This window comes from Ambystoma mexicanum, chromosome 6q (assembly GCF_040938575.1).
Source record: "Ambystoma mexicanum isolate Mex_15411 chromosome 6q, UKY_AmexF1_1, whole genome shotgun sequence".
Lineage (NCBI taxonomy): Eukaryota > Metazoa > Chordata > Amphibia > Caudata > Ambystomatidae > Ambystoma > Ambystoma mexicanum.
Genome location: NC_090937.1, coordinates 656,475,239 through 656,503,193, shown reverse-complemented (window position 1 = coordinate 656,503,193; position 27,955 = coordinate 656,475,239). Strand labels below are relative to the sequence as shown.

At 45.6% G+C, this 27,955-nt stretch overlaps 1 protein-coding gene across 11 annotated transcripts in view; it reads left to right on the top strand.

Moving 5' to 3' along the window:
• BLTP1 (bridge-like lipid transfer protein family member 1) overlaps positions 1–27,955 on the top strand; it is a 2,946,455-nt gene that overhangs the window by 22,571 nt on the left and 2,895,929 nt on the right. For all 11 annotated transcript variants that reach the window (XM_069631149.1, XM_069631145.1, XM_069631146.1 and 8 more), the window contains exon 3: positions 17,226–17,342. In XM_069631149.1, the coding sequence (XP_069487250.1) occupies positions 17,226–17,342 (117 nt within the window). The remainder of the gene's footprint in view (positions 1–17,225; positions 17,343–27,955) is intronic.

Genomic DNA, 27,955 nt, shown 5'->3' with positions numbered 1-27,955 from the left:
TAACTGTGTAAACAATCAATAGATACCCATTAGGTCTGTATGGGCTTGTGTTTTTTATAATTGATGTTTGGACTTTGATGTTATGCAATTAACTGCATTTATACAGGCTTTAGAAATTACATTTTCTCTCCAATAAACTGAACTGCGATTTACCTCATACAAATGGGCGAACGGATGCATGAGGAACTTAGGGGTGTACTCCTCTCTTGATATTTTTATTTATTGATGTACATGAATGAGGTGTGTGGGAGAACCATGCTCGCCCAAAAAATGTAGAATAGATAAGATATGCGATTTGACGGGAAGCAGTGAGCTACTTAAAGTGGGGCGAGTTTGAGTGATATTCTGACCACGTTGCGGAGAGGAGTAAATGGAACAGTCACCGGGGACAATAAATGGGTGGGTTTACATAGATTACGGACAAACAACATTAGACGTTTTAAGTGCAGGTAGGTGGTAAGCTATGTTAGGTATGTGACCATGATGGAAGAAGTGTTAGATTGGAGGCAGAGAAAGTGAGTGACAGAAGCAGGGTAGAGGCGCGGGGGAAGAAGGTAGCTCGAGGGTGGATAATGGAGGTAGATTAAGATGATAACTCTGAGGCTAGGAGGTACGCTTTCAATTTGGCTTTGAATAAATCGGTGTGGACTGTTTTCTCGGATGTCCTGGGGAAGAGGATTCCATGCAAGAGAAACAAGAATGGAGAACATATGAGAGCGGAAGCACTTGGAGGGTCATATGCCACAAGGGTATTTGAGGAGGTTGAGCAGAGATTACGAGAAGGCTATTAAAGTTGGATAGAGGCAGATAGATACAGTTGTGTGTGAAAGATTTTGTGTACCAGGAGAAGAAATTTAAATCTGGCCCTGTTTTGCATCATCAGCCATTCAGCCTGGTGATGCTAAGGGGAAGTAAGTGTAAAGTGAGAGAATTCAAACCTAGTCCTGGTAGCGAAATTAATGATCTTGTCGAGAGGATAAAAAGCATAGCTGGGGAGAACAGAGGATGCTAGCACAGTAGTCTGGTTTAGGGAAGACCAGAGTGGTTAAGAGCTGCTTGGCGGTGTTGAAAGGAAGGAGGTGCCTGATTTTCCTACTATTGATGAGGTTGAGTTGAGCAGCTGTTACAGTTTTGGCAATGAAAATAGAAAAAGGGATGATAGGAGTCCTAGATGACGCAGACATTTCTGGCTGAAGAGGAGCAGGGGAGAGCATCGGGTGTGAACGGGATAGGCTGGGGAGGAGAAGACCGAGGGTAGTTGGCAGGGTTGAAGAGCACTTCTGTTTTGGAAGAGTTTAACATCGGAGCATGCAAAGCCATCCAATATTTAATGGCTCAGAGAAAGCTTGACATTTTCATTGAGTTTTTAGGAGAGATCAGGAAAAGAGAAGCTGATTTGGGTGTTGTCCACGAAGAGTTGGTAATAAAAACGCAAAGGAGGAAATTAGTGCCCCTAGAGCAGAGGTGCAAAATGTAAAGAGGAGTGGACCCAAGACGGAGCCTTGTGGAACACTGACAGTTATAGGAGCGAGTTGAGAGGCGTTGTTGCTCAAGGAGTCGGAGCATTGGATTCAACCCAGGAAAGGCGAATTCAAAGAAGAGAGGGAGAGTATTACCGTGATCAGAGTGTTCGACAGTGTCAAAGGCAGCAGACGGGTCAAGGGAAATTGGAGGATAGGTTGGCGTGCTTAGCCGACTCAATGTAGTTGGAGACATTCACAAGGGCAGTTTTCTGTGGAGCGACAGGAGCGGGAACTTGCTTGTAAGGGGTCTCTAAGATTGTGGATGTCTAAAAAATTGGTGAGATTGTTGAACACCGGCCTTTCCGGTACTTTAGAGTAGTGCAAAAGGAGAGACACAAGGTGAAAGTTAGCTGGCAGGGTCTGGTCATCACTGATTCTTTTTAATGAGAGGAATGACCGTGGCTGTTTTAAAAATGGAGGAAAAGTGGGCAGAGTCAGGTTGAAGAGTTTAGCGAGGTGAGAGGCCACTAAAGGGGCAATAGGCTTGACTAGCTAAGGTCTTGAAACCTTCAGAACGTGTGAGTGCTAAAGCAAGAGAGCAGGGGAGAGGGGGAGGAACAGACAAACCATTCTGACTATGTCGTGAGACAATTTGGCATATGCAAGTGCTGCAACATAGATTTGGGGGACAGAGGGAAGGGAAGGGAAGGGAAGGGAGGGAGGGCTGTCCAAGAGGGGAGCGAGTTAAACAAAGCACAAATAAGTGCAGGAACAATAGGTAGACTACATTAAGCAAAACCAGAAATGCAGTTTAGACAAGCAGGTTAGTGAGTGCAGACTGGAAAAGCCTCGCCTCATGGAAGGAGGGGCTACATCAGACGTGCAGACAGGATTTAGGCAAGCAGGAAATTGGCTGGCATTGGGGCAACGTCGTCACAGGTAGGATGGGAAGCATCAGGCATACAGGTAAAATGAAAAACAAAGCAGGGCGGTGAAGGGTAAATAAAATAGAACAGATAAGTAAATGCGGCATAGGTAGGAGCGTAGGAGTCAGGAAATTGCCAAAGAAACAGATACAGGGACAACAGAGCACAGTATGAGGGGATGATAGGGGACGGCCTCATCATTAAGTACAGGGGCAACAAGAGGTATGCAAGGTAAACTAGAGAGATCAGGAACAATGCAGGGGACAACAGTCAGGTAAGCATATTATGAGGATCAAGAAGTTAGGAAACCATAATTCCACAAAGGAGTAAGAAGCCAATTAGTGTCTCGGAGCAGAAAATCAGGATGGAATCCAGAGGCGAAACAAACTGTAGATGCCACGATTAGAGGATAATGTTAATGTTATTTCAGCTCATACCTCGGGCGGAAGGGCGAACAGGAGTAGAAGCACTGCAACATAAATAACATGGGTGCAAGGAACATCAGTTGCAGTTCAGAAAGTGGCTAAGAGTCGACATGAGGGCATCACGCCATCCTTACCTTGGTTGAGGTGAGAGATAGCAGCGAGGCGGCACAAAAGCGGGAATGCTGGCGAAGTTGGTTGAAACATCAGGGTAGTGAAGAGCAGAATGTTGCACCAAGCCACCGGAAAGCCCTGGACAATCTCAGACAGGCGAGCGTCCTTATCGGGGTCCTTAACGAGAGCTGACTTTGCCTGCCGGATCCTGACCCATCGTGGGTCTAGTGCGGGCACTCAGCCTATCGGAGCATCAGGAGGCGGGAGAAAAGGGCAGGATTATCGGCCCCAGTCCTCGCTGCGGCGCGTGCTCCGCCATCTTTACGAGGAGCTGAGGCTCTGGAAAAAAGCATAGAAATTGCAGATGTAGGCACTTAATCCCCGCTGGCTCCACCACCCAGGGTGGGATCAGGCCTCGTGGTGGTGGAGCTGTAGAGAGGGTCAATGTCAATGCACGTTCTTCAATATGTAAAATGAAGGAGACCCAGCATGCGAATTTAGATGATCTAACTGGGTGGCACACACTCTGCCTCTTCTTGTTCAGGTGGACAAACCTGATTAAAATGTATGTATTACATGTATGTACTACATCTGTATTCTTCTTGCATTCCCTTCCTTCAGCAGCCTCCACTTGATGATTTAACACGATTTAACTTGATTACAAAAACACCCCCCATAGTTCATCAGGAGCGTGAAGAAGCCAAGGATAGCCTGATGGCGCCTTCACTCACTGATCTTGGAAGGCGGCACCAGCATTAGAACCGGTTATGTCATACAAATTTAAATATTCAAAGAGTTTTGTAAGATTTTCATCTCAGATAAACAATGGTGGGCCATGGACGGTGCAATACATGTGAAACTATATCTAGCTTCCAAGACACCTCTGCCTCATGTCCTATATACTAGCCCAGTAACATCATTCTTGCTCCTGTAAATCTATGTATTACTCGTATATATGCAACTAAGATATGTCTGTAACAAGCGCCACGATGCCCCTGTGCTGATGTGCGCTCCACAAATCCGAATAAATAAACGAGATGTGTCCTGGAAGTCCATGGGTTCCACTGGGATAAAAGTCATTTCTATCCCCATGAACTCTAATCCGGACTTTACACCGGTATATATCGAATGGCACTTTCACTAAATGGAAAGCTGACGATTGCCTTAGATTTTCTGATCTGACTTTTGGTCCAAATCTTTTGAGGAGTTTTTAGGGGTTTATATGGCCTCTTGGAGACGGACGAACTTGAGCACTTTAAATTAAAACATTCTTCTCCACCAGGACATACGGAAGGGAGCGAATCGCCAACTGTCAAATTTCTTCTGTGAAGTGCCTCAATCTGACTGGGTTCTGGTGGAAGGTTTTGAAACTGAATTTTGAAATTATATGTCAAGGGTCTTTGAGTCAAGCAGGTGTACCATCTTGTATCTACGATTTGGAACGATCATAACAAGTCTCTTACTGATTTTATGTGATATTTCTGCTTTCAAAAAGCACAAATATCACATCCCCTTGCCTCCCCCGACCCCTCCCTCTCAGGCCTGATGTCTTCTAAAGTGGGGGATTTCACCCCCAAACCTCCCACCTCCCTCCACACCCCAGAAATCAAATATATATATATATATATATATATATATATATATATATACACACACACGCCCCCCCCAGCCCCACGCCCCTTTGCCCCTCAACACTTGCTTGTTCTCCTGCGATGGCTCTTCCGGTCCCGACATGCCTGTCACACAGAGCAGTCTTTCTAAAGCGATCTTTTTTTTTTTTTTTTTTTTTTTTTTAAATCGTTTAAAAATGTTCACTTAGGACCCTCTTACTAGCGGCTAAAATGGTGATTGGGGCTCAAGTGAAATAAGGACAAGACTACTTTGGCTGAGTAAGGTATGGCACTGTGCTATGGAAAAATGACAGCAAATTCGACAAAACGCTCCATATCAACCTGTTGTCCCTATGGGAGGGACTGACATGTCCAGTTAGATTTCAAGCATTGTTTGGGACCCCACTTTGGATGGGTGCGAGGGGCTTTAAAAGCCTTGCTAGGGTAACCTTGCAGTCTGTAGAAAGATTTGAGGAGACATTGACACTGGCTGTAGGTCACATTGATCTGGTGCACTGTCGGCATTGAGGGGCATGGACTGACTTTCAAAGTGGGTTTATTGAACATTTAGACAATCCTTTTTTTCATGGTTTAAAACACCTGCACAAAGCTCTGTTGAGATTTGCCCAATTGTAAGATCCATCATCCTCCAAATATCCCTTGCAAGGCATCTCCATCCTCGTGAGAGAGTGTAGAGGATGTCCCAGACATGACCTGCACCCCTGCCCCTCGTTTCGAAGTACCAGGAAGGTACTCTCCACGGTACGTGACGTGTGAGGAGCAAATGAACCAACAGAGAGCCGCACTGGGACACTGCCCAGTGTACATTAGAAGGTCTGTACCTGTTGAAGCGCCCATAACCAGACAACCCTGGGCAGCACGGTACCCTATCAGACAGCCATACCAGCCGCTGATACGAAATGAGGAGTACCTACATACAGTCCACGAAGAAACCCCAAGAGCCTTAATGGAGGGCCAGTGGAAATGACACAAGAGCCTGAACAGACACGTGAGTGAACAAAGACGGCTATCGAAGATGACATGCTAGAACAAGCAGTTATGAAAATAGATGTAATGGACACAGGAAAAGGACAATGTTAAAACATAAGGAAACGGGTAAACAAAACAAGATGGAAGTAACCAACCAGTTAACGCGTGTAAATAGGCTTGGAACGCAAGAAGCTAAGAAAACAGTACTGCTTGCTATGCTTAATAGAATATCAGAAGTGGCAAGCGCCAACTATATACATCTACGTCAAGAAGCACATTATACAAGTGCGACTCCATTTTGTAAAGCAGAAATGTGCCCAGGCTACCAGAGGTCTAACAGGCCAAGTTTTACACCCCAGCCAGAACAGAGAGGGAGAGCGGAATCGAAACTCAACAGAGAGCGGCTCATGCCTGGGGAAATCGAGGTCATCCAGAGAAAGGGAGGAGAGTGTCAACTCGCAAGAATCAAACTTTAGAGCATACCAGCCGCCCGTGATGGTCATGATAAGAGAGGCCCAGGCAGGTGGCAGGGCCGAAGCAGAATTAAATACAATAAAAGCTGGAAACTGAAGCAGATTCATGGTGAACCGACACGTGATCAGCCAGGCGCGAAGAGGTACAATCGCCTGATGTCATCCAGAACCCGAGGATGCCATAACTTTTCCCGATAAGAGACTACAGTTCCGAGGCCATAACCAGCCAACTAATTGACACATAGCCCTAAGAGATTAATTGATGGAATGGAGGCAGGGTGAAATATGGGACACCAGGCACCTAGGTGTCCATTCTGCATGCTGCTAATTAAGATGGGGATTTATGTCTAGGTGGTGTAACCCGCCCAATCACAAGGGACCAAGTTATCTGGGTCCTATAGATAATAGAACCAAAAGGACGTCGCACTTATAGTGACGTCAATCACATGTGATGTAGAGGGAGGGGCGTAGACGCCCACCCGATAAGAGTTATCTAATCCGCATGCTCTACTAACATATACAGATGTAGCACCTATACTTAAATTACCTTTCCTAACCAATAATATTGGATGACAAGTTTCGAAGAGTTAGAGGTCAGTGATGACAAGAATCTGCTATAAAGGTTACTGTTTGCATGAAGAAGTTGGAAGTTGGAGCGAGACAGGTGATCGCAACGATGCTGATTCCCTTTTGTTTCCATGTTTGATGTACATGTCATTAAACGGACTTCCCTTTGCCAAACTACTGAGTCCTCCTTATTGAGTCGTGTTGGAGTAAGTGAATCCTGCACCCCCAGTCCTCACATGGTGCAGCTATCTTGCCTTACAGGTACTAGAGGGTGCGCACTGATCTATGGGCCCGTCAGTGAAAACTCTGCTCCTCAGTACAGGAAAACAAAGCTATGATGTTTGAAGAAAGCTTTGAAGAAAAGCATTCCAAAGCTAACCATTCCTCTGCTGTGGTGCCCTTCATGAGCGAGCATTGTATGCAGCCATTTGTATTGAGGTGTGACAATTCTAAAACCTATTGTTCAGGGCGTTCTTCCAATTTCTCTTGATAAGACTTGGATGTCTGCATAGATGATCCTGTTGCGGTTTGGCGATCTCCAGCAATGCCAAGGAAGGTGATTCACACCAAATCAGTAGTTTTCACAACTGTATCTAACTGTTTTTCAATATAGGACATGTCCTGGGCATGTGTGCAAATGATCCCACAGCTGAACAACTTTTTCGGCAGGAGCTGGGTAAGCGATTTTTCAATTTTTGCGGGCTGAGAAGAGTACAAGTTATCTCCCATAAGGATGTGATACGAAATGAGATGGGTTTTAGGCTCCACATAACCACAGACCACCAAAGTTCAAATGCATTATCCCATGTCTATCAAGTCCATTGAGAGTCGAGTTCCCTCTCCCATGTCTCCTTCGTGTGGGCAGCAGTTTTTCTGGCATTGATTGAACAAGAGCATTGGCCCAAGAAGTTTCCCTTCATCAATTGGTGTGTTTATACTGGGGTGTGTGCTGGGCCCCTCACACAATGAACAGATACTGCAATTTAATTTGAACATGTATTACACAAACACATTCTTTATTTTTTGAAGTTTTTTTTCTAAAAACCTACTAAAGGTTGTTTAACATATCTATTGTAGTTGTTGTTCTGATGCTTTCCTCAGGACTGGTAGAGAGAAGGGGGGCTGTAGTTGGTGTCTTTTATTGCCTGTTATAGGATAGGGAGTCTAAAAATAGGAACCTTTAAAATTAGAACGTGGTGTGTCTATGCAACCGTTTGAAAGCATGGGATGTGTGGGTTTATCGTACCTGTGTTTATTTCTTCTGTGCCTCGGGTCTGCGTAATTTCTCTTAAGATGCCTTCAATGTGCCGTGGTTGAAGACTGTCATTGCCTGTAGTGCAGATGACTCGTGTTGAAAGCCAATTCTTGGATTCTGCAAGAAGCGGTAACCGCTAAAAACGTGATTCACAATGTTATATTATGTGTGGAATCACCGGTTCTGCTCATGTCCTCTGGGTTTTAAGCCCGTGCAGTTATGCTCAATATTACTTGTGCCTATTAGGTCATGTTATTTGTGCTGATGTACTCTGGAGACCCAGAGTCTTGCGTTGCGCCCTATGCGGTGCGATTAGTGTTCTAAAGGCTATGCAGTGTGATCTGGGAATAGATTGTACGTATAACATTTCTCTTGCATCGGCGCTCACCTGGATAGGGTGGCTCTGCGGTGGGATCGGAGAGCTGATTGATCGTGCTAGGAATTTCTGGCATTAGCGCTTACCTGAGTGTTTGATTCCGCAAGGAGATGTAGACTGCCGTGTAGACGTGTGGCGTCCATTGCGCTTGCGTGCTGGCGGATACAGTCTCCTTGGCATATTTATGTCTGATTCGATGCCGCGGCTGGTTGGTGTCGTTGCTGGGCAATGGCACATTGTGTGCGTGGGCGTCAGAATGACGTGGCTGCTCCTGATTTGGTTAGGGCTGGGTGGGTGTGAGTAGGTGTATGACACTACCACCGGTGCTAAAATGGACACTGTGTTATTCGGAAGACTGCGTCTTTCACGTTGTGGGGGAAAAACCGCTGGAGACGCGTGTGGGGGAATTGTCCTGATTGGCGGCAGCATGAGTGAGATCATACCAGTCACTTAAGACATGCATTGTTCAGCTGTAACAACGATCAGCAAAGCCAAATTCAATAACAACCCATTGATTATTTTAACAGTTTAACTGGATCAGTTCTATGCAACGGGTATATTAGTACATTTGTTACGCATGTTGTGCACCTACAGACCAGGAGATGTGCTTGGCATATTTGTTATACACATTCTACGCATAAGAACCAGATAATGTATTTAGCATCTTAGAGAAGATGGACTCCATATTGGATACAGGGTGACTTATGTTAGTCTGGGCTGGGTGTGGGTGTGGAACGGGCTATGTGTTCTGATGGTGTCGTGTTGTGAGGGGTCCAGCTCTCAATTTTTAGAAGAAGATGTTCCACTCTATGCAAACATTCAGTCCATTCTTGACTGTGTCTAAACGGTGTATCCATTTCTGTTCAAGTTTTCTCAAACCTAGGTTACGGTCACCCCCTCTGGCTTTAGCACTGACTGTCTGGATGATAAACCAGCGGAGTTCTGTGCGTTTGTGAATTGAGCAACCATTGGTTTGTCTTCTATTGAATTCTTCAAACAGGATCTGTGTTCGCAGATCCGCTGCCTGATCTCACGTTTGCTCTTGCCTGAATATGGTAAGTTGCAAGGGCATTTGATGGCGTAAATGCTCCATTTGGTGAGACAGTGAATGTTTTGTTTCCACATTATTTCTTTCAGTACGACTTCTTTTTGATCCTGTGTGAGGCTGCATACTGAACATTTCCCACATCTGTAGTGTCCAACTACCGGTGGAAGGTGCCACAAATTGGTTTGGTTTCCTCTCTGGTTCGTGATGATGTGGTATGTGTGAACCAGAATCTAGGTTTCTCTGGAAGGAAAGTGTCTGTCTGTAGAAGATTCTAGTTGTTCATGATTACTCTTCTGGTTTCATTACTGACTGGTGTAAAAGTTGTCACACATGTCATCTTTTCTCTGTGCTCTGCTCTTTGGTATTTGGTGAGGCAACTTTCTCTGTTGGTACGCCTTGCCGTCCTCTGTGCCTTATGGATGATTTGTGATGGATAGCCTCTAACTTTTAGGCAATTCTCCAGATCTTTTCCATGTCGGTCATATTCACATAGTGTGGTGCAATTCCTCCTTATCCTCAGAAATTGACGGAATGTGAGGTTTTCTCTTAGTGCTTGTGGATGAAAACTCTTGTAGTTCAAAAATGTGTTCTTATGTGTCGGTTTCCCATATAGTGTCGTGGCAATTGTCCCATTTTCTGTCATCTGGATGTCTAGGTCTAGAAAGGAGATGTGGTGTCGTGGTGCATAGTGAAATTAATGCATGGATCTATGCTGTTCAGCCATATGTTCTAATTTTACATTTTCCTATGTTTAGACTCCCTATCCTACAACAGGCATGGCAATACAAGACACCAACTATAGCCCTCTTTTTCTCTACCAGTCCTGAGGAAAGCATCAGAACAACTACTACAATATCAGTAATGACTCCTTCATGCTAGAAACACTAAAGGTGTCGACTTTGTGGGGTGTATGGATATTGATGCTATACTCTGTCACCAAAAATACTAACCCTCTCACAGTGCTTTAGACATATCAAAGTGACGTGATATGACTGTACTACATAATGAACCATTGTGGGCACCGAGAAAATCATGTGATCTAACTTTGGCAACACATGTTTAGATATGTTAACCTTTAGTAGTACCTTTAGTAGGTTTTTATAAAAAACTTCAAAAAATAAATAATTTGTTTGTGTAACATAATTGTGGGGATCTATTGTAACAAAACAGATTAAATTGCAGTATCTGTTCATTGTGTGGTGATTAACACCTGTAAGTGTCAAAAGGGAGGGGTAACCTGAGTCCTCTTTGTATTTCCTTTATCAATTGGGCAATATCCTAATTTCATCCTCGAAGAGAGACTCACTTGTGGTACACTTCAGGAGACTTCCTTGCTTCAAGACCAAGCAAAGTATATTTTTCAAGTATTTCCAGAAGTCACTCTTGCGTATGCTGAAGGAAGTGTATAGGGCAGTGAAAGACTGTTTTTTAAAGCTTTGGCCCAAGCATTTGTGGGCGCCTAATCCCCAAGTGACCAGTGAAAGGAATTTCGGTCTATTTGGATTATCTTTTGTTCCAGATCAGGGTGTAGGATGCGCAAGGCCTGCAGTTATGCCCACCTTTCTATGAATGGCCTCACGGATCTCAAGGGAGTGAGACAGGATGACATTCGGGGCCTGTAGGGCAAAGCCTTGACTGACCAAATGTAAAGTGTAGAAAAGCTTAAGGAGGTGGTGCACCAAATTGAACCTAAAGCGGTGTCTTTGCCCACAATGTCAATCCTCAACATAGTTTGACTTTCAAGCCTCCTTTGCTTGGTATCTGTGTAATGTCTCTGCCTTGAGTTTGGTCTTGCCCCCCACCTCAGCCAGAGGAGCTTCACTGAAAGTGTTGTAGTGCATACTAAAGAGGTAAACATTTGGAATAAAAATATCCGGCTCATCAGCGAGACAAGTAGTGCACATGAAAAGAACATGAAAACATGTCCTTCTCAATATAGTCACATTATTCCTGTGACTATGACCCTTCGCACTCTGAAACGCTTGTCGCACTCTGAACCACTTTTGTATGAGCGCAATATAAATAAAATATTTCATTTCATTTGCCTGACTCTGAGTGTGTGGGGATGTAACCATGATTGAGGCGGGGATACCATTTCTCGCTGCGTGATACAGAGCTACAGTTGATGTGTGGAGGATCCCCTGGTCCCCTCATACCAAACACTTGGCACTGGGGCTTATTATATTTTTATAAAACGGGCCAGAGCCGTGTAGGATATAGTGCCTATGAGAAATGTACATTTGACTAGCAAAGGTAGACAAACCCACTGCCCTTTTCAATGATAGTGCATCCTTCTGAGCAAGGCCCAAAAAGTGCAGAGACTCTCATCTCCGGTTTGCTATGCTCCAACTGTAGAAGGAAGATGCCAGAGTCTGAGATACCCGTTAGCACTGTGCAGTGTGCGCCTTATGCGCAAATGCAAAATAGGAACAAAAATGGCGGACCTGCCTTTTTCAGGCTGCTGCTGTGATCTGCAGAGAGAAGTAAAACACCTGGAAACCTTACCAATTACATGGTAACCATGACGGAATGGCCCACCTGGTGAGGGCAGGGCAACCCAAGCTTTTATTTAATGTTTTTTAATTAACTAAAATAATTCTGTTTCTAAATGGTGGATTGCTAAATAGACTTCCCTGTCACGAACTCTGTGCCAAAGGCTTAGTTGAATCATGTGACTTTGCTGTACCAATCCCCTGACCTACAACAGCTGCTCTGCAGTGGCAGCAGAGCAGGTTCAAAGGTCACAAGTGCATTCCTGACAACTGCTGGAACACAAGTTACAACAGGCAGAGGTGGCATTTTAGTCTTCTGCACCTTTGATTCAAAACATAACAATGCTGTACCTTTAGTCAGTATGGTGACCGGTTAATGTTTAAATATAAACCTTGCCCGATTATGGTATGGTGGCTACTCTGGTCACACAATTGTACAGCCAGAGCAATTTCATATCACACTAGTGTCAGCTTTTTGGGCAGCTCCCTGCTATGACTGGGATCTGTATTAGTTGTCTGGCTTAGTTGTCTCCATGACAGCTATGTGGGGGCAATGGCCTGGAAGTTCTTTGATCTCTCAGAGGAATGCCAACACCTTCCTCCATAGGCACTGGAACCCTCTGCAGGATGTCCCCCCTGGGAACCTTTGCTTGAAAGGCACCACTGATATTGCTATGTTGCTGATCACTAAAATCAGCAGACATGGGGAGGGGCAGAGTTGGAGTAGCCAGAGGGTAGAGGTAGTCTGAGTTAGGGGTTCCACCATCTTGGTTTCTGATGGGATCGGGAGGAAGTTGTGGAGCACCCTGTTTCCTGTAGACCAAGCACTCTGGGTATTCTGTCAGAGGGCACTTGTTAAGATATAACAACCTGGATTGGACTTACAGAAGGCTTGTTTTGGACCCATACCCCGTGACAGTTGGCCTTCAGAAGGAGGGGAAACCCCTCTGCTTAGTTCATTCATCCTTGGACTCAAGGTAGAGGCCCGCTCTGCTCCTTAAACATCACCAGGGAACAGTGGGTGTGGCACTGCTGTGGCCTAAGGCACCTTTGCTGCTTGCACTCTGGAATCCAGATGCTGCCCACTGGAGGTGAAGGACCCCCTGTAGGTGTCAACGAACCTCCCGGGGTGGAAGTGATATGATACGTTATTTATATGTCATTAACGGGCTCTCTTTGTCCCTTGCACCTCACAGGAACCCAGAATTCCAGAAGCAGCTGGAACCTTGCTTCATTGCCTCAAGACAGTTGGATGCCTAGTAGGCTAATTGCAGCAGACCTCATCAAACTAACCCAATTGCCTGTTAGCCTCTGTAGCCGCACTTAATTAGAACAATGACTCAACCTGCTGGAAGCCATCGGCTCGCGCATCTTGAATGCTGACTTGTCACAATGAGACCCCTCACATTGAACCAACTCGCCACTTGGTTGGGACCCCACGACTCAAATTTCTCCATACTGGCTTGAACACCGAAACCACAAATTAGCTCAGCTTGGTGCTTGTTTGCAACCAAGACAAGAAAAAGACAAGAATAAGAATAAAAGGTACTTTGAAGATTCAGTGTCGGCAGGTCCACTTTGAGGGACCATAGTGATTTCTAAGCCCCTTTGTTTACCTATTCTTGAACGCTGTGTAAGGGTGCAGAAGGAGGTGACTGACTGTGAAACCTGAAGGTGTCTCACTCACTAGTCCCCGGGGATCTGTCATCCAGGTGGCCAGGACACGGCCATCGCTATTGGAGAAAGTTCCTGGGGGTGGACCAGTGCGGGAGGATCACCTGGATGAGGGGTTTTCGGGGAGTGGAAGTGGGACACCGAAGGTTGAGACGCAGTATCCCCTTTCTTGGGACACCTTTTCCCCATCCTGCCCAGTGGGATACTTAGCAACTCTACCCCACCTTTTTCAACACAGACTCTTTCTCAGTGTGAACGACCACAGACTAAAATCAGAAGGAGTTGATCCATACTGTGGTTTCCCAGCGCCAAGATGCCTTTAGGCGGTAGTTCGCTTTATAAATGTTTATAACATAACAAGGGTCCACCAGAGTCAAGCAATTACCGACAACCACTCACACCTGACTACCCTTCCCTTCCCCATAGGGATAAAAGGCAGAGCACAAGAGCACACTTTGAGCAAGACCGAATGCGCGAGGAAGGAGCCATTCCAAGACGGCAGTGCAAACGGAGGAGAATGGCAGCAAGATCTGAAAGGACATCAAGGAGGGAGTTGCCCTTGCCCTTTTCAACCCAGACCCGCAAAGCCTCAGACGAAAGCAATTTAAGACCGGGAATCGCAGATGGCAAATGGTGTAAAGGATGTCAGCGGTACATGGCACCCACCTGCACTGATTGCCAGGGCCGGGAGACCCGGTTGCCATTGTGGTACTGTCCTTGACTCCAGCGGCAAAGAACTGCCAACGAGTTCAGCACAGCCGGTGAGTTGGAAGACCCTGATTGTCACAAGGACTGTGTTAAGCTCAAGGTTGCAGTAGCAACATTAAGAAGATAAATAGACAGGAGGTCTTTTGTGATCAAACTTGGTACCAGAGTCAGAGTGGTCCAGCGCCATGTGGGTGCTCAGTTGAAGGTCTCTGGCTGGTACGCCTCTCCTGAGCAAAGATACTCTGTTGAACATTGTGACATACCTAAAAAACATCTACAAGTACCAAGAGGCCATAGGGAAGGCCAGTATAAGGTGTTAAGGTGGTCATACAAGGGTCAAGCCAAATCCCTTGTACAATCGAAACTCCTTGACACATTGCAGAACTTTTGATATTGCGAAACAGGCATTTGCGCCCAGCTGAGGGGAAAACTGTGCGATCTGGGAAGGTATGAAGCCTGTGCTTGCCATAGGCTAGCAGAGCGATCCAACGAGACAAGACCGCCCTTCGGAAGTATATGTTTAAAGATTAGCCAGTGTTTAGGAGGTCTGAGCGCAGATAAGGGGGACCTTGCTAAATCGAAGGGGTTGTTTAAAAAGACATTAAGACTTTTTGAGTAGTACAACTGTGTGAAGCCTGTCTGGGGGCTTTGGAGAAAGCCTGGGGGCTGAGAACTGGACGTAGGTAAAGGGAAGAACCTAAGGGGTCCAAAAGGACTTTTTGGTGAACTCTGAAAACATTGTGATGGCAAGTATGAACCTGACAGAGGGATGTCCACAGTGAGTGGTTGGTCTGAGCCCGACTGAGGGAAGCTGACGACTGAGAGAAGGATCAGAGCCCGGCTGAGGGGATCCAAGGGTGAAGGGTAATCACCCAATGTAAAGGTAAACAGAAAGAGCTTTTGTTTTGGTGTATCAGGCCCTCTAAAGCAAGAGACTTTGTATGAGAAGAGACTTGGGCACAGTAGGCCCTGATGCTGAGAAAAGGAACTATGAGCTTGTGCCGGAGAAGCCCAGCAGTGTGCTGTGCTCGATAGTCCCGCCTTGTCCCGTGCCAAAAACACGGGGAAGGGAGACCCCGGCTAAAACATCCTGACTTATAATTTTGTGAACACTTCTTTCTTTTCTTATAAAGATTATTCCACACTCTTCTGTACCATAGCGGTACGGATTGGCAATAGTTATTTTTTTAGTATATGTCTTTTTTATTTGACAAGACTCCACTTGGACGGCATTATTATTATTTGATGGTCGTAGCTTTCTCCCATCTTAGATTTAGGTTTAGGTTAGGTGTTAAACACCCTTGAACTGTGATCGCTTGTGTCTCTCTTACTTTTATGCCATGCTTTCTTTACACTGACTCACAGGTGTTTGCTATAAACTTTTATCTATATTTATAAAAGTGAACATTTGTGAGTTTGTGGCTGGTTGTGTGGCAAAGCGTTGTTCCTTATACAAATCCACACCGTTTCAACGATCGGCACCAAATTGTGCATAGTTACCTGTTAGAATTCTCTGGACACGACTGGCTACATAACATTTGGACACTCCACCCCTTTCCCTGGATTTCAGCACCTTCACAAATTAGACGGTTGCCTGAAATCGGAGAAACATCAATGTGGTCTTAGAAGGACCTGTCGCGACCCGAGGCACACAACTCAAGGTCCCAATGGGACCTCAGAAACCAGGTTTCAAGGCCCTAGACTGCACGTTTTCTGAGATATTTGTACCGCAACAAACTGCACCATGACATGGTGAGGTGACAGGTGGGTAGAGAGCACAGAAGGTTCCAGTTTGCAGAAGCACAACTCTCGCCTCCCCCCGACATCTTCTCTGGGGTATGTCAGCCAGCCACATGCTCTAGAAAGTTGCTTCAATGTTCTTGGTCCAGCAGAATGACTCCATTCTCCTGGACTGGGTGGCACGGTTCTTACTTCCAGTTCCCAATTTGGGGGGGGAATGACTCATTTCCCCTGGTTTCAACGCTTCAGACCAAAGGATTGTCAATCCTACAACAGTCTATATCAAAAGTTCAATGTTTCTTCAATCCAGGGGGAATTAGTTCCTTCCCCTGGATCACTGTTTTGATCCTCTTTGCAGGTTCTACTACCAGGAGAATGACTCCCATCTCTTGTTATCTTGTTCTCACTGGTTTTCCACACAACACTAGGGGGGAACGACTCTGCTTGGTTTCACAGTTCAACAATGCCAGGGAGAATGCCTCCTATCCCCTGGCTTCTCAGGCATTTGTGGCACTGATCTCCTGGCTTCTCTCAGGCTTTTGTTGCACCAGAGTTCCCCTGGCTGGAGAACTCCCATCACTGGTTGCCTATCCCCACCGTAGAGGATACTGCAGTGTGTGCTACGACCGTGAGGCCTCTATCTTTCTGTGGTTCCCCGGTCCTCTCGTGTTTCTCGGGCTCCCACAGCTCTCCACATTTCGCCGGCTCTCAGGATTTCTCTGGTAGGTGCACCATTCTACAGCCCCTTCTCGCGTGTCACAGCTTCCCTGCTCGATGCTCATCGAGGGAGGTTTGATGAATCTGATGGAGTCATCACTGATTTCCCAGCGGTGACCTCCTCCCATGTGGTTAGGGGACGGCAGCCGCAACCTGATCCTGACCTTGGGGGTTGCTATATAAGGGAGGATCACATGGGAGGAGGGGATATGTCTGGCTGGGGAGATGTCATGGCATTATCTGGTGATACATAGTATCCCCCTTTTTTCCTTGAAAATAACCCTGCCATATCTAAACCCTCATGGCCTGTTGTCATACTTTTGTTTTGTTTAATGAAAGACATTAAAGGGATACCAAATTTTCAAATGCTGGCCCAACCCTTTTTAAAATAAAGTGACAGCTGAACAGAGTGTCTGTGAATTAAAGTTTAGTCTGGTATTTGAAATGTGCACTTGTTTATTCAGGTTTCCTTTGCCTTTTTGTTGCCTGCTTTCGTGTGCCCCCCTCTCATCCCCTTCCTTATCACTCATGTTTTAGCTTTAGTTCTTCATTTTTCCTTATGTCTTGCATAGATTGTTTGTAGATTTCTACAATATTGATTGAAAATGTTTGAAAGCTATGACTAATGCACGTTTTTCATTCCTTTGCAGCTACCATTTTGTCATGTGGATGGATAATTTATCTAACTTATTATAATTCACGGAACATTGGACTTATTTTAACTTTAGTTCTTAACAGGTGGTTCAAACATGGCTATATTCATATTGGTAAGTTAATGCCCTTTAAAAAGACACGTGACTACTGCCCTTTAAAGTATTCATCCTTTTGTACTGATCATTAAAATGGAATTTGCAATCAGAACTTCATCTTAACTGTTGGTGTGCTTAGTGCTGTCTGAAATGGCCACTGAGCAGATTTCTACTGTCCTGTCACCCACTTAATTAAAAAAAAAAGCACTGAACCATTTGTTTATAGGTTGAATATTTATTGAAACAGATACTGGTTTTGTGGATAAACGGCAACTTTTGTTTTTGTGTGGTCGCATCTGTCTCATCCAACAATATGTGCACACTGGGGTCTGGATGGTCAGTCAGGTTGGGAGTTAGACATTATGTAAATCCAGTGCTGTGGAGTCCGATGTTCAGTTAACAGCATAATCAAGTTTGATATTCTGTCAGCTCCGTATGCCATAAACATCAGTTTGCCGAGGACCAGACAATACAAATCCATTATAAAGCAGACTGGCAACAGTACTGGCTCCCATTCATTCAAGGGAATTGATGCTGTATAGTTATGGGCAACAAGCTCTTGCCACAGGGCCTGTTCAACTAAACCCAATCTTGTTTATGCACACTTTCTCTAGCACGGAAATTGCACTAGTTTTTCTTTTGAAGGAGGACTGACCCCGGGGCACAATTCCCCATCTGTCTTCAACAGAACATGTCAAGGCTGGTTGGTCCCACCAGTCCAGAGATTGAAGCACTGCACAGGGCCTTTGCAGATCAGGTAGTCCAATAGGGCTTCACCGGGCCAGATGCAGGAAGGGGTGCTGGGCCTCTTCAGAAGTATTCGCCACATCTTCAGTCAGCTGTTCTTCTACACAAGATTCATGGCTACAAGGCTGATCTCTAGAAATGGCTGCCGGTGTCCTCTTCTCCAAAATACACCCTGGAAGCAAGTCCAAGCCCAGCCCACCAAAGGTAAGGATCAGCACAATTCAAACACAGTAGTGGTCCAATAAAGGACCACTGTGAGTTACACGCACGGAAAGCTGGGGCTTTCCCGGGCAAGTGCATGACCTTGAATGGAATTTAATTTTCTCCATTGCAGGACATTGTAAGATGCTGTGTGCAAGGTTAAAAAGTTACAAAGTATAAAAAGTCAAAAGGGAAACATAGTTTCCCAGTAGTGGTACTCTGAAGGACTGATCAGGTGTCTGTGAAATGACATAGAACCGGGCATGTCAGAGTGGTACTGCAGTCTCCTTCCGTCGCCTTCCTTCGGGTTGGTCAGACAGGGTGCTCCCTTCCCGCCAGCTCTCATTGGGGTTATGGCGGAAGCTCTGTGTTTCCCCTCAGCACAGTGTCTCCAGCTCCCTTCCCTACGCTGGGCTGCCTGCTCCGGACCTTGTTTTCCTTAGCTGCGGCTCATCGGCCAAGCATTCTGCGGGCTTCACCAGGGGTCTGTGCACCATGTCTGGTGCCGGCGTATCTCTGGTTCTGATGGCCTTTCCCCGGCCTTCCAACAACACGGATGGTGTTCTTCTCCTCTGTAGTGCCGACGGGGAGGGCTTCGTTCAGAAACCGTAACAACCATAGATACGTGTATTGTTAACTCATTACATTTGTCACTCCCCATGGAACCAAAAAAGATATGGGATTCTTGAGACAAGGGAGGGTAACATCTATCCCTATCTAGGCGTTGCCTGTCCTCTAAGGAGTGGGGTCATTCCCAGTGGAATCCTACTTGTTCTGTCCCCTAGGGGGTGTTGAGCTTAGCGGGCTCACCTCCCTAGTCCCAAAGGGGGTGACTCCCCCTTGAAGAGAGGGAACAAACTCCCTATATGCATCACAGTGCGCAGATGGAGGAAGTCTGGTCCTTCACACCATTCGTGCCTACTACTAATTCCAAGCTTCAGGAGTTGGATGACAGAAGGGCATCATATGAATCGCAACTAGATGAAGGAAATGGCCAATATTGTGCTGATCTGGACATGGAGGTTACAATCGTACAGAAACCCATGTACATAGAATTGTTCCCTTAGGGACCAACAGAGACCAATGCAAATATCCAAGACGATTTTTTTTTTTTTCTACTACCTTCAGCTCTAACCTCTTAAGAAGAAAGTAAAAGGGTTGCAGGCAGTTTCTTTGAAGGTGACCGTCTCTATAACATAGGGTCATGCTACGCCTACAAATGATTCAAGGGACAGCCTTTTTGTCTCTCAAACTAGTGTTGGAGCATTTGAATACAAGGTATGAGCAGATATTCATCTGCTTTCAAAGTAAAGCTGTTCGGAAAAAGTTAAGTCTTTCAGAACCCGTTGAAGCCAAGTGAACTTATTGAAGTGCACAAGCAAGAAGATAAGTGTGTTTGAGTAACGCCTCCCTCAAATCTCTTGTTATGGTTGATGAACATAATATTTTTTTATTTTTTATTTTATTGGTAAATTTGCAATGTAACAACATACTCGATATTCCAAACAAACATTCACCATTTAGATTTTCTGGTTTTCTCCCCCTCCGCGCGTCACTAACCAAGAAGAAGTAACTAAAACGCCTCTCACCCACCTCCCTCCCTCCCTCCTTCCTTCCCATATCCCCATTCAAACTATTTATTTAGTGCGATCATCAGGTACAACAACCTCTAACATTATAGCATCGGCCAAACCTACATTAAGATCACAAGTGCAAAATGTTTGTGTTCTGGATCGTGGTGTTCGATGAAGAAAGGAAAGAAGATGTAATAAAGACAGAAAGAGACAGAGGTTGCACAGCAAGAGTGTCTCAACAAAGCTCCTCCTCCCCCCCTCCCCCCCCCAAGTCCTCCGGCCCCCTGCCCTTCACCCTGGGGGTTGCTATCGCTAAGGAGCAACTGAAACTGTGGACAACCCGAATCCTTTGCCCTTTACAACAAGCAGTTAAAGACCTAAAATCCAGGCGAGGGGATCCCTTATGGTCCAGGAGGAGGCAGACCAGGCAGAGCAAAATTCAGGGAGCTACTTGCTGATTGTGTGGGAAAGAGAGCACTCTGCCCTTGCTTATGTGTCCCAGCTATAAGTGCCTACCTAGCATGTCAGATTCTCTGTAGTATTGCAAGAAAGGGAGCCATTGTTGATCGATATGTGTATGTGTTTCCATCGACTGGGCTGTCAAACTTTCCATTTCATATATTTCCTTTGCTTTACGTAACCAAGCTGATTGTTTTGGGGGGTGGGGGGGACTTCCATTCTATCGTGACACAAACCCGGGCTGCCAGCAGTAGATTTCTGGGTAAATGTGGGAGAAGGGCGTATTCCTCCCCTGTTGGCTCCACCCCAAAGAGGGCCAACAACGGATGAAAAACTCTATGGATTCCCTCCACTTGATATAGCCCAAAATTTCTTTCCAGAACTGCATGCGAGGGCACCCCCACCACTGATGCCAATACGACCCCACTTGTTGACACCACCTCCAGCACCGGGGAGGGAGATCTTTGTACATCTTGCAGGCGCAGGGGGGGGGGCGGGGGTTAGGTGCCACTGCATCAAGATCCTACAGTTGTACATTTTATATTGCACCGCATTGGAGGATTTCCATACTGCCCTGTATATGGTGTCCCACCCCCGTAGGTCACCCTCCAACCCTAGTTCTGCGTCCCATTTCGCCTTTACACTTGGGGCGGGGAGGTGGCCTCTAGCGATGAGCGCATTATATATACACCGGATATTAGGCCTTTGGAACTCAATTGGGAATTCAATACCTGCTCAAAGGGAGTGAGAGCACGCTGTAATTGGCCTTTCCATTTCTTGTCCGTTAGAACCCCTTTTAACTGTAGATATGGTAGAGGGTGGATCCAGAGGCCCTCCTGAGCTTCCTCTAAACTCCTCCGTGGTCAAAAACTGTCCATCCCTCCACATCTGACCAGCCCTCACCAGGCCCTGCTCATATTGGGGCTGGAACCGAAGCGGCTCCCAAATAGCGTCCCTGATTGGTGGGGCCCAGATACAACTGAGCGCTGACCGCCATGTTGTGACTCCCACCATTTTCTGATATTTCTCATGCCATATTTCCTAAAGGGCTGCTAAGACTGGATGCTGCCTAGCCCGATACGGAATAGCCTTCAGTGGCACCCAAAGCCACTCCCCAAGTGACACAGGAGCAAAGAGGCAGTTCTCCAAGTCCACCCACTGCTTTCACCTCGACTCTCTCAGGTGGTGCACCAAGACACGTAACTGGGCTGCTACGTAATAAGCAGAGATGTCCGGATAGGTCACTCCCCCACCCCCCTTCTCTTTTGGAAGAATTAGAGTATTATAACCAATCCTTGGTCTCTTGTCTTCCCAGAGAAAGGCCAACAAGGCTTTTTTTAGCTGTGGGAAGGAACTCCCTTGGTAAGACTATAGGGAGTGATTGAAACAAGAAAAGAAGGCGGGGCAGAACATTCATCTTGATGACCACTAGCCTGCCAGCCCATGACAGATTCAGCCTCTTCCATTTGTCTAGATCCCATCTGATAGCGGACCACAGCGGCTGATAATTAGCTTTGTACAGGCTGCTAAGACTCCTGGTAACCATTATCCCCAGGTATTGTAGTCCGAACTGCTTGATCTGTAGACCCCAGATCTGACTGGGCCCCACCCCTTGGGAAATATCTGCTCTAAGAGGGAGGACCACTGTTTTATTCCGATTTATACGAAACCCTGCTCTTCTTCCATACTCCTCAAGCTCTTGCAATAGCGCAGGGATTGATTGCATCGGATGGGTGATGTAAGCTAGCACATCATCCGCAAATAACGCCAACTTGTATTTGCCGCTCCGCCTGGAGAAGCCCTTAATCGCACTATTACCTCTAATACTCTGAGCCAAGGGTTCCATGACTAAGAAGTAAACGAGGGGAGAGAGGGGACACCCCTGCATTGTCCCCCTGGACAGTTTAAATTGGGCAGAAGCCACCCCATTTACTACTACTTCGAACATGTGGTTTTAGTTAACCTTTTATCTGTAGAAGTGTCTTTAAGGCAAAGGGTGACTTGTGATTTGTTGTAGATTTTATATTGTGAATGTATCACCCAAAGGCATCCTGGTGCTTTAGGAAATGTGTGGGAACCAAAAACGAATATCATGATTTTATATATTAATTGTAGCTAAAGTTCTAGGCCTTCAGTGATTTTCTAAGACTAAAAGTATCCTCTTTTTGCCACATTTCAAAGTGCATGGAGTTACACCTTTTTTCAGTTTGTTAGAAGGTGAACCGCCCTATTCAGTCTTCTGATTTTAATATATTTTTTAATGGTTAATAGATGTTTAGTATTGGATGTGAACCTGTTATGGGGACTGTAGGTGAGCTGGTGTAACAATTGTGCACTGTTTAATTTTGTAAGTGAAAATGGCTTTATGAACACACCACCTTAGCCTACTATGTAGTGGTGGCAATGCCAGAACAAGTGTAATCCTGTTTTACAATTTCTAAAACCAGTCTGGCTGCCGAATTATGGAGACTCTGCACCTGCCTTTCTGTGGTAGACAGATGCTGTTTCCATAGTTCAGATGTGAAGAAAGAAATGCATTTACTACGATAACCCTATGAGGAAAAGATGAGAGGCAGCAGGTCTCTCAATTGTCTTGGTTGGGGAAAACATGACTTTGTTACTTGTGGCACCTGTTATTGCAAAATTTGGAACTGAAACTGCATTGGTCGCGGTGTGGGATGAATTATTGCAAGTGGGAGACCAAGAAGAACTGTCCCTCCTTGTAATGTTAGAACTATTTGCGGCCTTTGACACAGTGAACCACAACACTCTCAATGAGTGACTGAAGATAATAGGGAATGTGTCAGGTAGTGCTCTTAAATGGTTCACGTCTTTTTTGTCAGGACAAGAACAATGAGTGAAATTAGGGGGCTTTCTCGCTGATTCCCATTGCCAGTGTTGTGGAGTCCTGCAAGGGTCTTCTCTATCACCGCTATTGTTTAATCTTTACCTACGCCCACTAATGGACATCCTGAGAAGACACAAGGTCAGCTTCCAGACACATGCAGATGACACCCAGGTTCGACATCGTAGAGGAATCCTTCATACGGGTTAGTAACTGCTTGAAGGTTGGATGTCCACTAACTGGCTCCAACTTGATGCAAACAAGACTGAGGTAATTCTGTCCGGCCCAAAGCCTCTGACTGCTGGGAACAGATGTCCCCCAGTACCCTCTTTCCTGAGATCAGAGTTGAAGTATGCCTCCAGTATCAAGACCCTGGGGTGCATATGGCCGAGTGATTTGGGTTGCGAAGGCCATGTTATGCCTAAAGTTCAGGCAGTTTTCTACAATTACGGCTGCTTAGACAGGTATTCCCTTATGTTCCTCAAAAAGATCATGCCATAGCGGTTGGAGTCTTAGTAAACTTCAAATTAGACTATTGTAATAGTCTACTGACGGGGGGGGGGCCCTGTCAAACAAATAACCGACTTCAAAAAGCACAAAATGCAGCGGTTAGATTAGTGTTTAGGGTAAGGAAGTCAACACCCATATCAGGCCTCCGTCGATCACTCCATTGGTTGGCAGTGGAGGATTGGATTAAATTTAAAACGGGATGTATTATTTTCAAATGACTGCATAATCTAGCCCCCAGGTATCTTGCGGAAAAGCTACATCGCTATCGACCAACACAGTCCCTAAAATTGAAGGACAAGTATTTGATGACTGTGCCACCAACCTGTTATGTGTCTAGAGGAGATTGTATACTGTCAGTATTTTGACCCAAATTTTGGAATAGCCTCCCGTCGGAGCTAAGAAAAGTGGAATCTCTGCCACTATTTCAGAAAAAACTCAAAACCCATTTGTTCAAATAAATGCAAGGTGTATCACTAAGTGGGGGTAGAAGGATCATAAAGCTTTGATGGAGTTATTGCTGCTATGTTAACATCTGCGCTATGGCACGATTTGGTTCATCCTATATGCGCTATATAAATACCTCAATCATCTATGGCTTGACTAGAAGGCTCGATGCAGTCCATAAGAATACCGACAGGTGAAGGGTTGGACAGGGACCAAATGAGGTAGGCCAAAATAATAAGCACTATGGGTTGGTGGCTGCATTGATAGCCATCTCTCGAGTCGTGCTAGGATTTATCTTTATGGATATTCAAGTCTGTATAGCTGTTAGGCTGTCCCTTAAATTGAGGGAATATTAGTCTTTTACCAGATCATTTCAACAAGATTTGTGAATTGTCTTCTTAGCTTAAGAAATGTAGACTAGCCGGTCTTCTCAATACTGTGAGTAGTTAGTTATAAGTAAAGTTTAAGGTGGTAGGTTTTATCTAGGTGGCAGCCTTTAGTTTAGTTTATTTATTTGTATAGCGCAACGGGCCCTGGTGCAACTGGGCGCTTATCTTACATAGTTACAGAATATGCACACAATTTATATACACAGATACAGATGGTACAGATAAAAACATAGGGCGGTGAAGTGACAATGCCAAAAGGGTCATCTATACACTTAATACAAGTTTTATATACAGATTTTTCACACGCGGATCTAGAAAATACAATAGTTACAATGGCTATACAGGCATGTTTACATTAACAGGTGGAGGTTGTTACAGTTACAGATACAAATTACACAGAGGCAGGTAGACGGCAGGGTGTTGTGATTACAGATGCAGAGTTATATAGAGTAGTTAGGGCCTGCATGGTGGTCACTGTGGTAGTAGTTGGAGGTGCTATGCACGGAGCCAGTCTTTCAATTTGGCTCTAAAGGTCAAAAAGGAGGATTTCAGCTCTGATGGCGGTAGGCAGGGAATTCCTGCATTTGGCTGCTAGGACAGGAAAGCTCGACCGTTTACCCCCCACCCCCGCTTGCTGTTTTTAGTTTGAAATTAGCTCTATTAAGGCAGTGTAGGTAAGGAGTTCTGGTAGGTCTCGTGGATTAGTGTCTGGACAATGTATCTGTCAAGTATTGAGAAGCTATTATGGCTAGGCATTTGTGCGTGATAGGTGCACAGAGTTTGATTCTGTTGCGAACTGGGAGCCGGTGGGAATCCCATCTGAAGGTTGAAATGTGACTGGAGCGTGGTATGTTCAGTGCACAGCGCAGGGCGTTGTTCTGGAGAACTTGTAGTGTATTCAGGGTATGTTCAGAGGAGCCTAGGAATACAGTGTTACAGTAGTCCACTTTGGATAGGATCAAGGCCCTGGCTAATGTAAAGCAACTGTTTGTGGATAGAAAGGGTTTGCATGCATTGATTAGTTTGTGTAGGCTGTGCAGGAAGCTGTGGAAATAACTTGTATTTTTGAGAGAGAGAGTTGAGTCTAAGTAAACACTGAGGGTTTTAACTTCTTTGGCGACTTTAATGATGTTGCCATCAGTATTAAGATTTATAATGGTAGTCGAGTTTGTTTGTTTAGGCACACTTCAGTGCCTACAATTAGGAGCTCAGTTATGTCGTCATTTAGACACAGGCTATGTGTGGCCATCCATGCCTGAATTTCCTGGTAGATTTCATTGCGTTTTTTGGAATCTTTCTCGTAGCAACCAGTGAGAGTGATGAGAACCAGGGTGTCATCTGCATAATTAGTATAGTTGACACTCAGGTTGTCAAGACGGTCAAATAGAAACTTAGTAAAGATATTATAAAGCGTGGGTGACACACAAGAGCCTTGGGGGACTCCACAGTGGATAGGTGCAGGGTCTGCGGCAGCAGTGGGTGCAAAGACTCTTGTAGTTCTGTTTGAAAGGAAAGATTGGATCCAGGTGGCCGCCTTTGGTGAAAAAGCTGCCTCTGCGGAGAGATGTTCAGTCAGGATTTCATGGTCAACAAGGTCAAACGCTGCTGATAGGTCCAGCAGGAGCAGAATGGCCAAGTTGCCTTTGTCTTTAGCCTCGTCCATTTAGATCTTTAAATCCAAAAGAGCAGTTTCAGTTCTGTGCCTAGGTCTGAAGCCGGATTGCCGTAGGCCGAGAAGGTCATTGTCTTCCAAATGTTTTTGTATTTGGAGATAGGCTATTCTGTCTATGATCTTTAAGAGGAAGGGGACTGTGGTAGTAGGTCTGAAATTTGTCAGTATGTTAGGGTCCAGGTTAGGTTTTTTGAGGGGCATGACCCAAGCCTCTTTGTGGTTATTGGGTACTTCGCAGTTTTTAAAGGATGAGTTGATAAGAGTGGTGATGAAGGGTGCCAATTCTGATGCACCTTCCTTAATGATTGGAGCTGGGCATGAGTCGCCTTGGCAGTTAGAGGGTTTAAGACTCAAGATTATGTTTACCACTTCTTCCGGCATTACTGGGGAGAAGTGGAAGGGTGGACAGGATGGTGTACGTGGTGAAATCGATGTGCGAGAGTGATTATTAGGCGCAAGGCTGTTCTTTTTTGACTCGATTTTGTTTTGAAGCAAGATAAGTTTATCTGCTAATGCTTTTTAAATTTTATCACACCAAGTTTTGTCTTTCGTGCTGGGGACTCCCAATTCTCTCAGAATGCAAAGGAGCCCCTTTGTGCCCAATTTCACATTCAGGATTCTAATGTTATAGATTTCTCTTTTAGTGCTGGTGATGGCAGCTTTGTAGGTAGCGGCTGCTGAAGCAAACCTTTCCTTGTTAGGAATAGGGCTTTTCTCCAGTTGGCTTCGGAGGTTCTTTTAAGATTGCGTAATGCTTTGAGTTCAGCAGTAAACCATTTTTTTAGATGGTCAGCTGGTTTAGCCTTTCTCAATTTCAGTGGTGCAATTTGGTTAAAGGCTTCTTCTATGGTGTTCTTGTAAAGGTCCACCAAGGAAGATCTTTAATCTCCTTCCCCACCCGGAACTCAGATTTTTGATGCCATGGCCATACAATGTAATGGTTCTAATCACATCTTTGGACCCTCTTGACTCGTTCCTTCTGCTTTTCCTTATGCCGGTTCTGTGGTGCTTTTAAAACTTGACGGTTAATGTGCACTACACAGTAGAAATCCCCAGTTTAGGTCTTGAAGTCACATGCGTTGTCCCTTTCTGGGAAGCTTCACTGACTTTGGTGGTTTTATTTGCTGATTTACCCATAGGTCAGCAAATGGGCTTGTCCAAACTTCCACCTTAATAAATATGTTGGCTAGAGCAATTATTTGGAATGGCAGGGGCCTAAACGTCATATAGAAATCCAAATGGTTTTACCACACTTTTGTGGGAGTGGAGAACAGGGGGTGGGGTAGAGGGGTGGGGGGGGCAGAGGTGGGGGGGTGTGTGTGTGTAACGGTATGTGTGCATGCAGAGAAGTGTGTGTGTGTGTGTGTGTGTGTGTGTGTGTGTGTGTGTGTGTTGGCGTCTTGCCACGAGTGGGAGCTGCACAAAGATCAACTTCACCTGTTGTTCCGAACGTGGGGCACTCTGGAGATTGACCTTTTGGCCACCTATGACAACAGTCGATGCAAGACCTTCACCATCCGATTCCACCATCCGGAGAGCTTGTGGGGGTGCCTTTGCGTTTCCGATGGAGGGGGAGTTCCTGCATGCATTCCTCCCTATTCCGCTGGTGCCTTGAGTCCTTCACACTGATATTAGGGGCTGAGACAGTTTTGGTACTCCGACCTCCTCGCACTCTCGTCGGAGGCTCCTCTCAAGCTGCACCCACAGCAGACGCTCCTGTCCAGGAATCTGGGAGCGGTGCTGCACCACGGCCCATCCTCACTCAATCTGATGGCCTGGCTCCTGTGTTC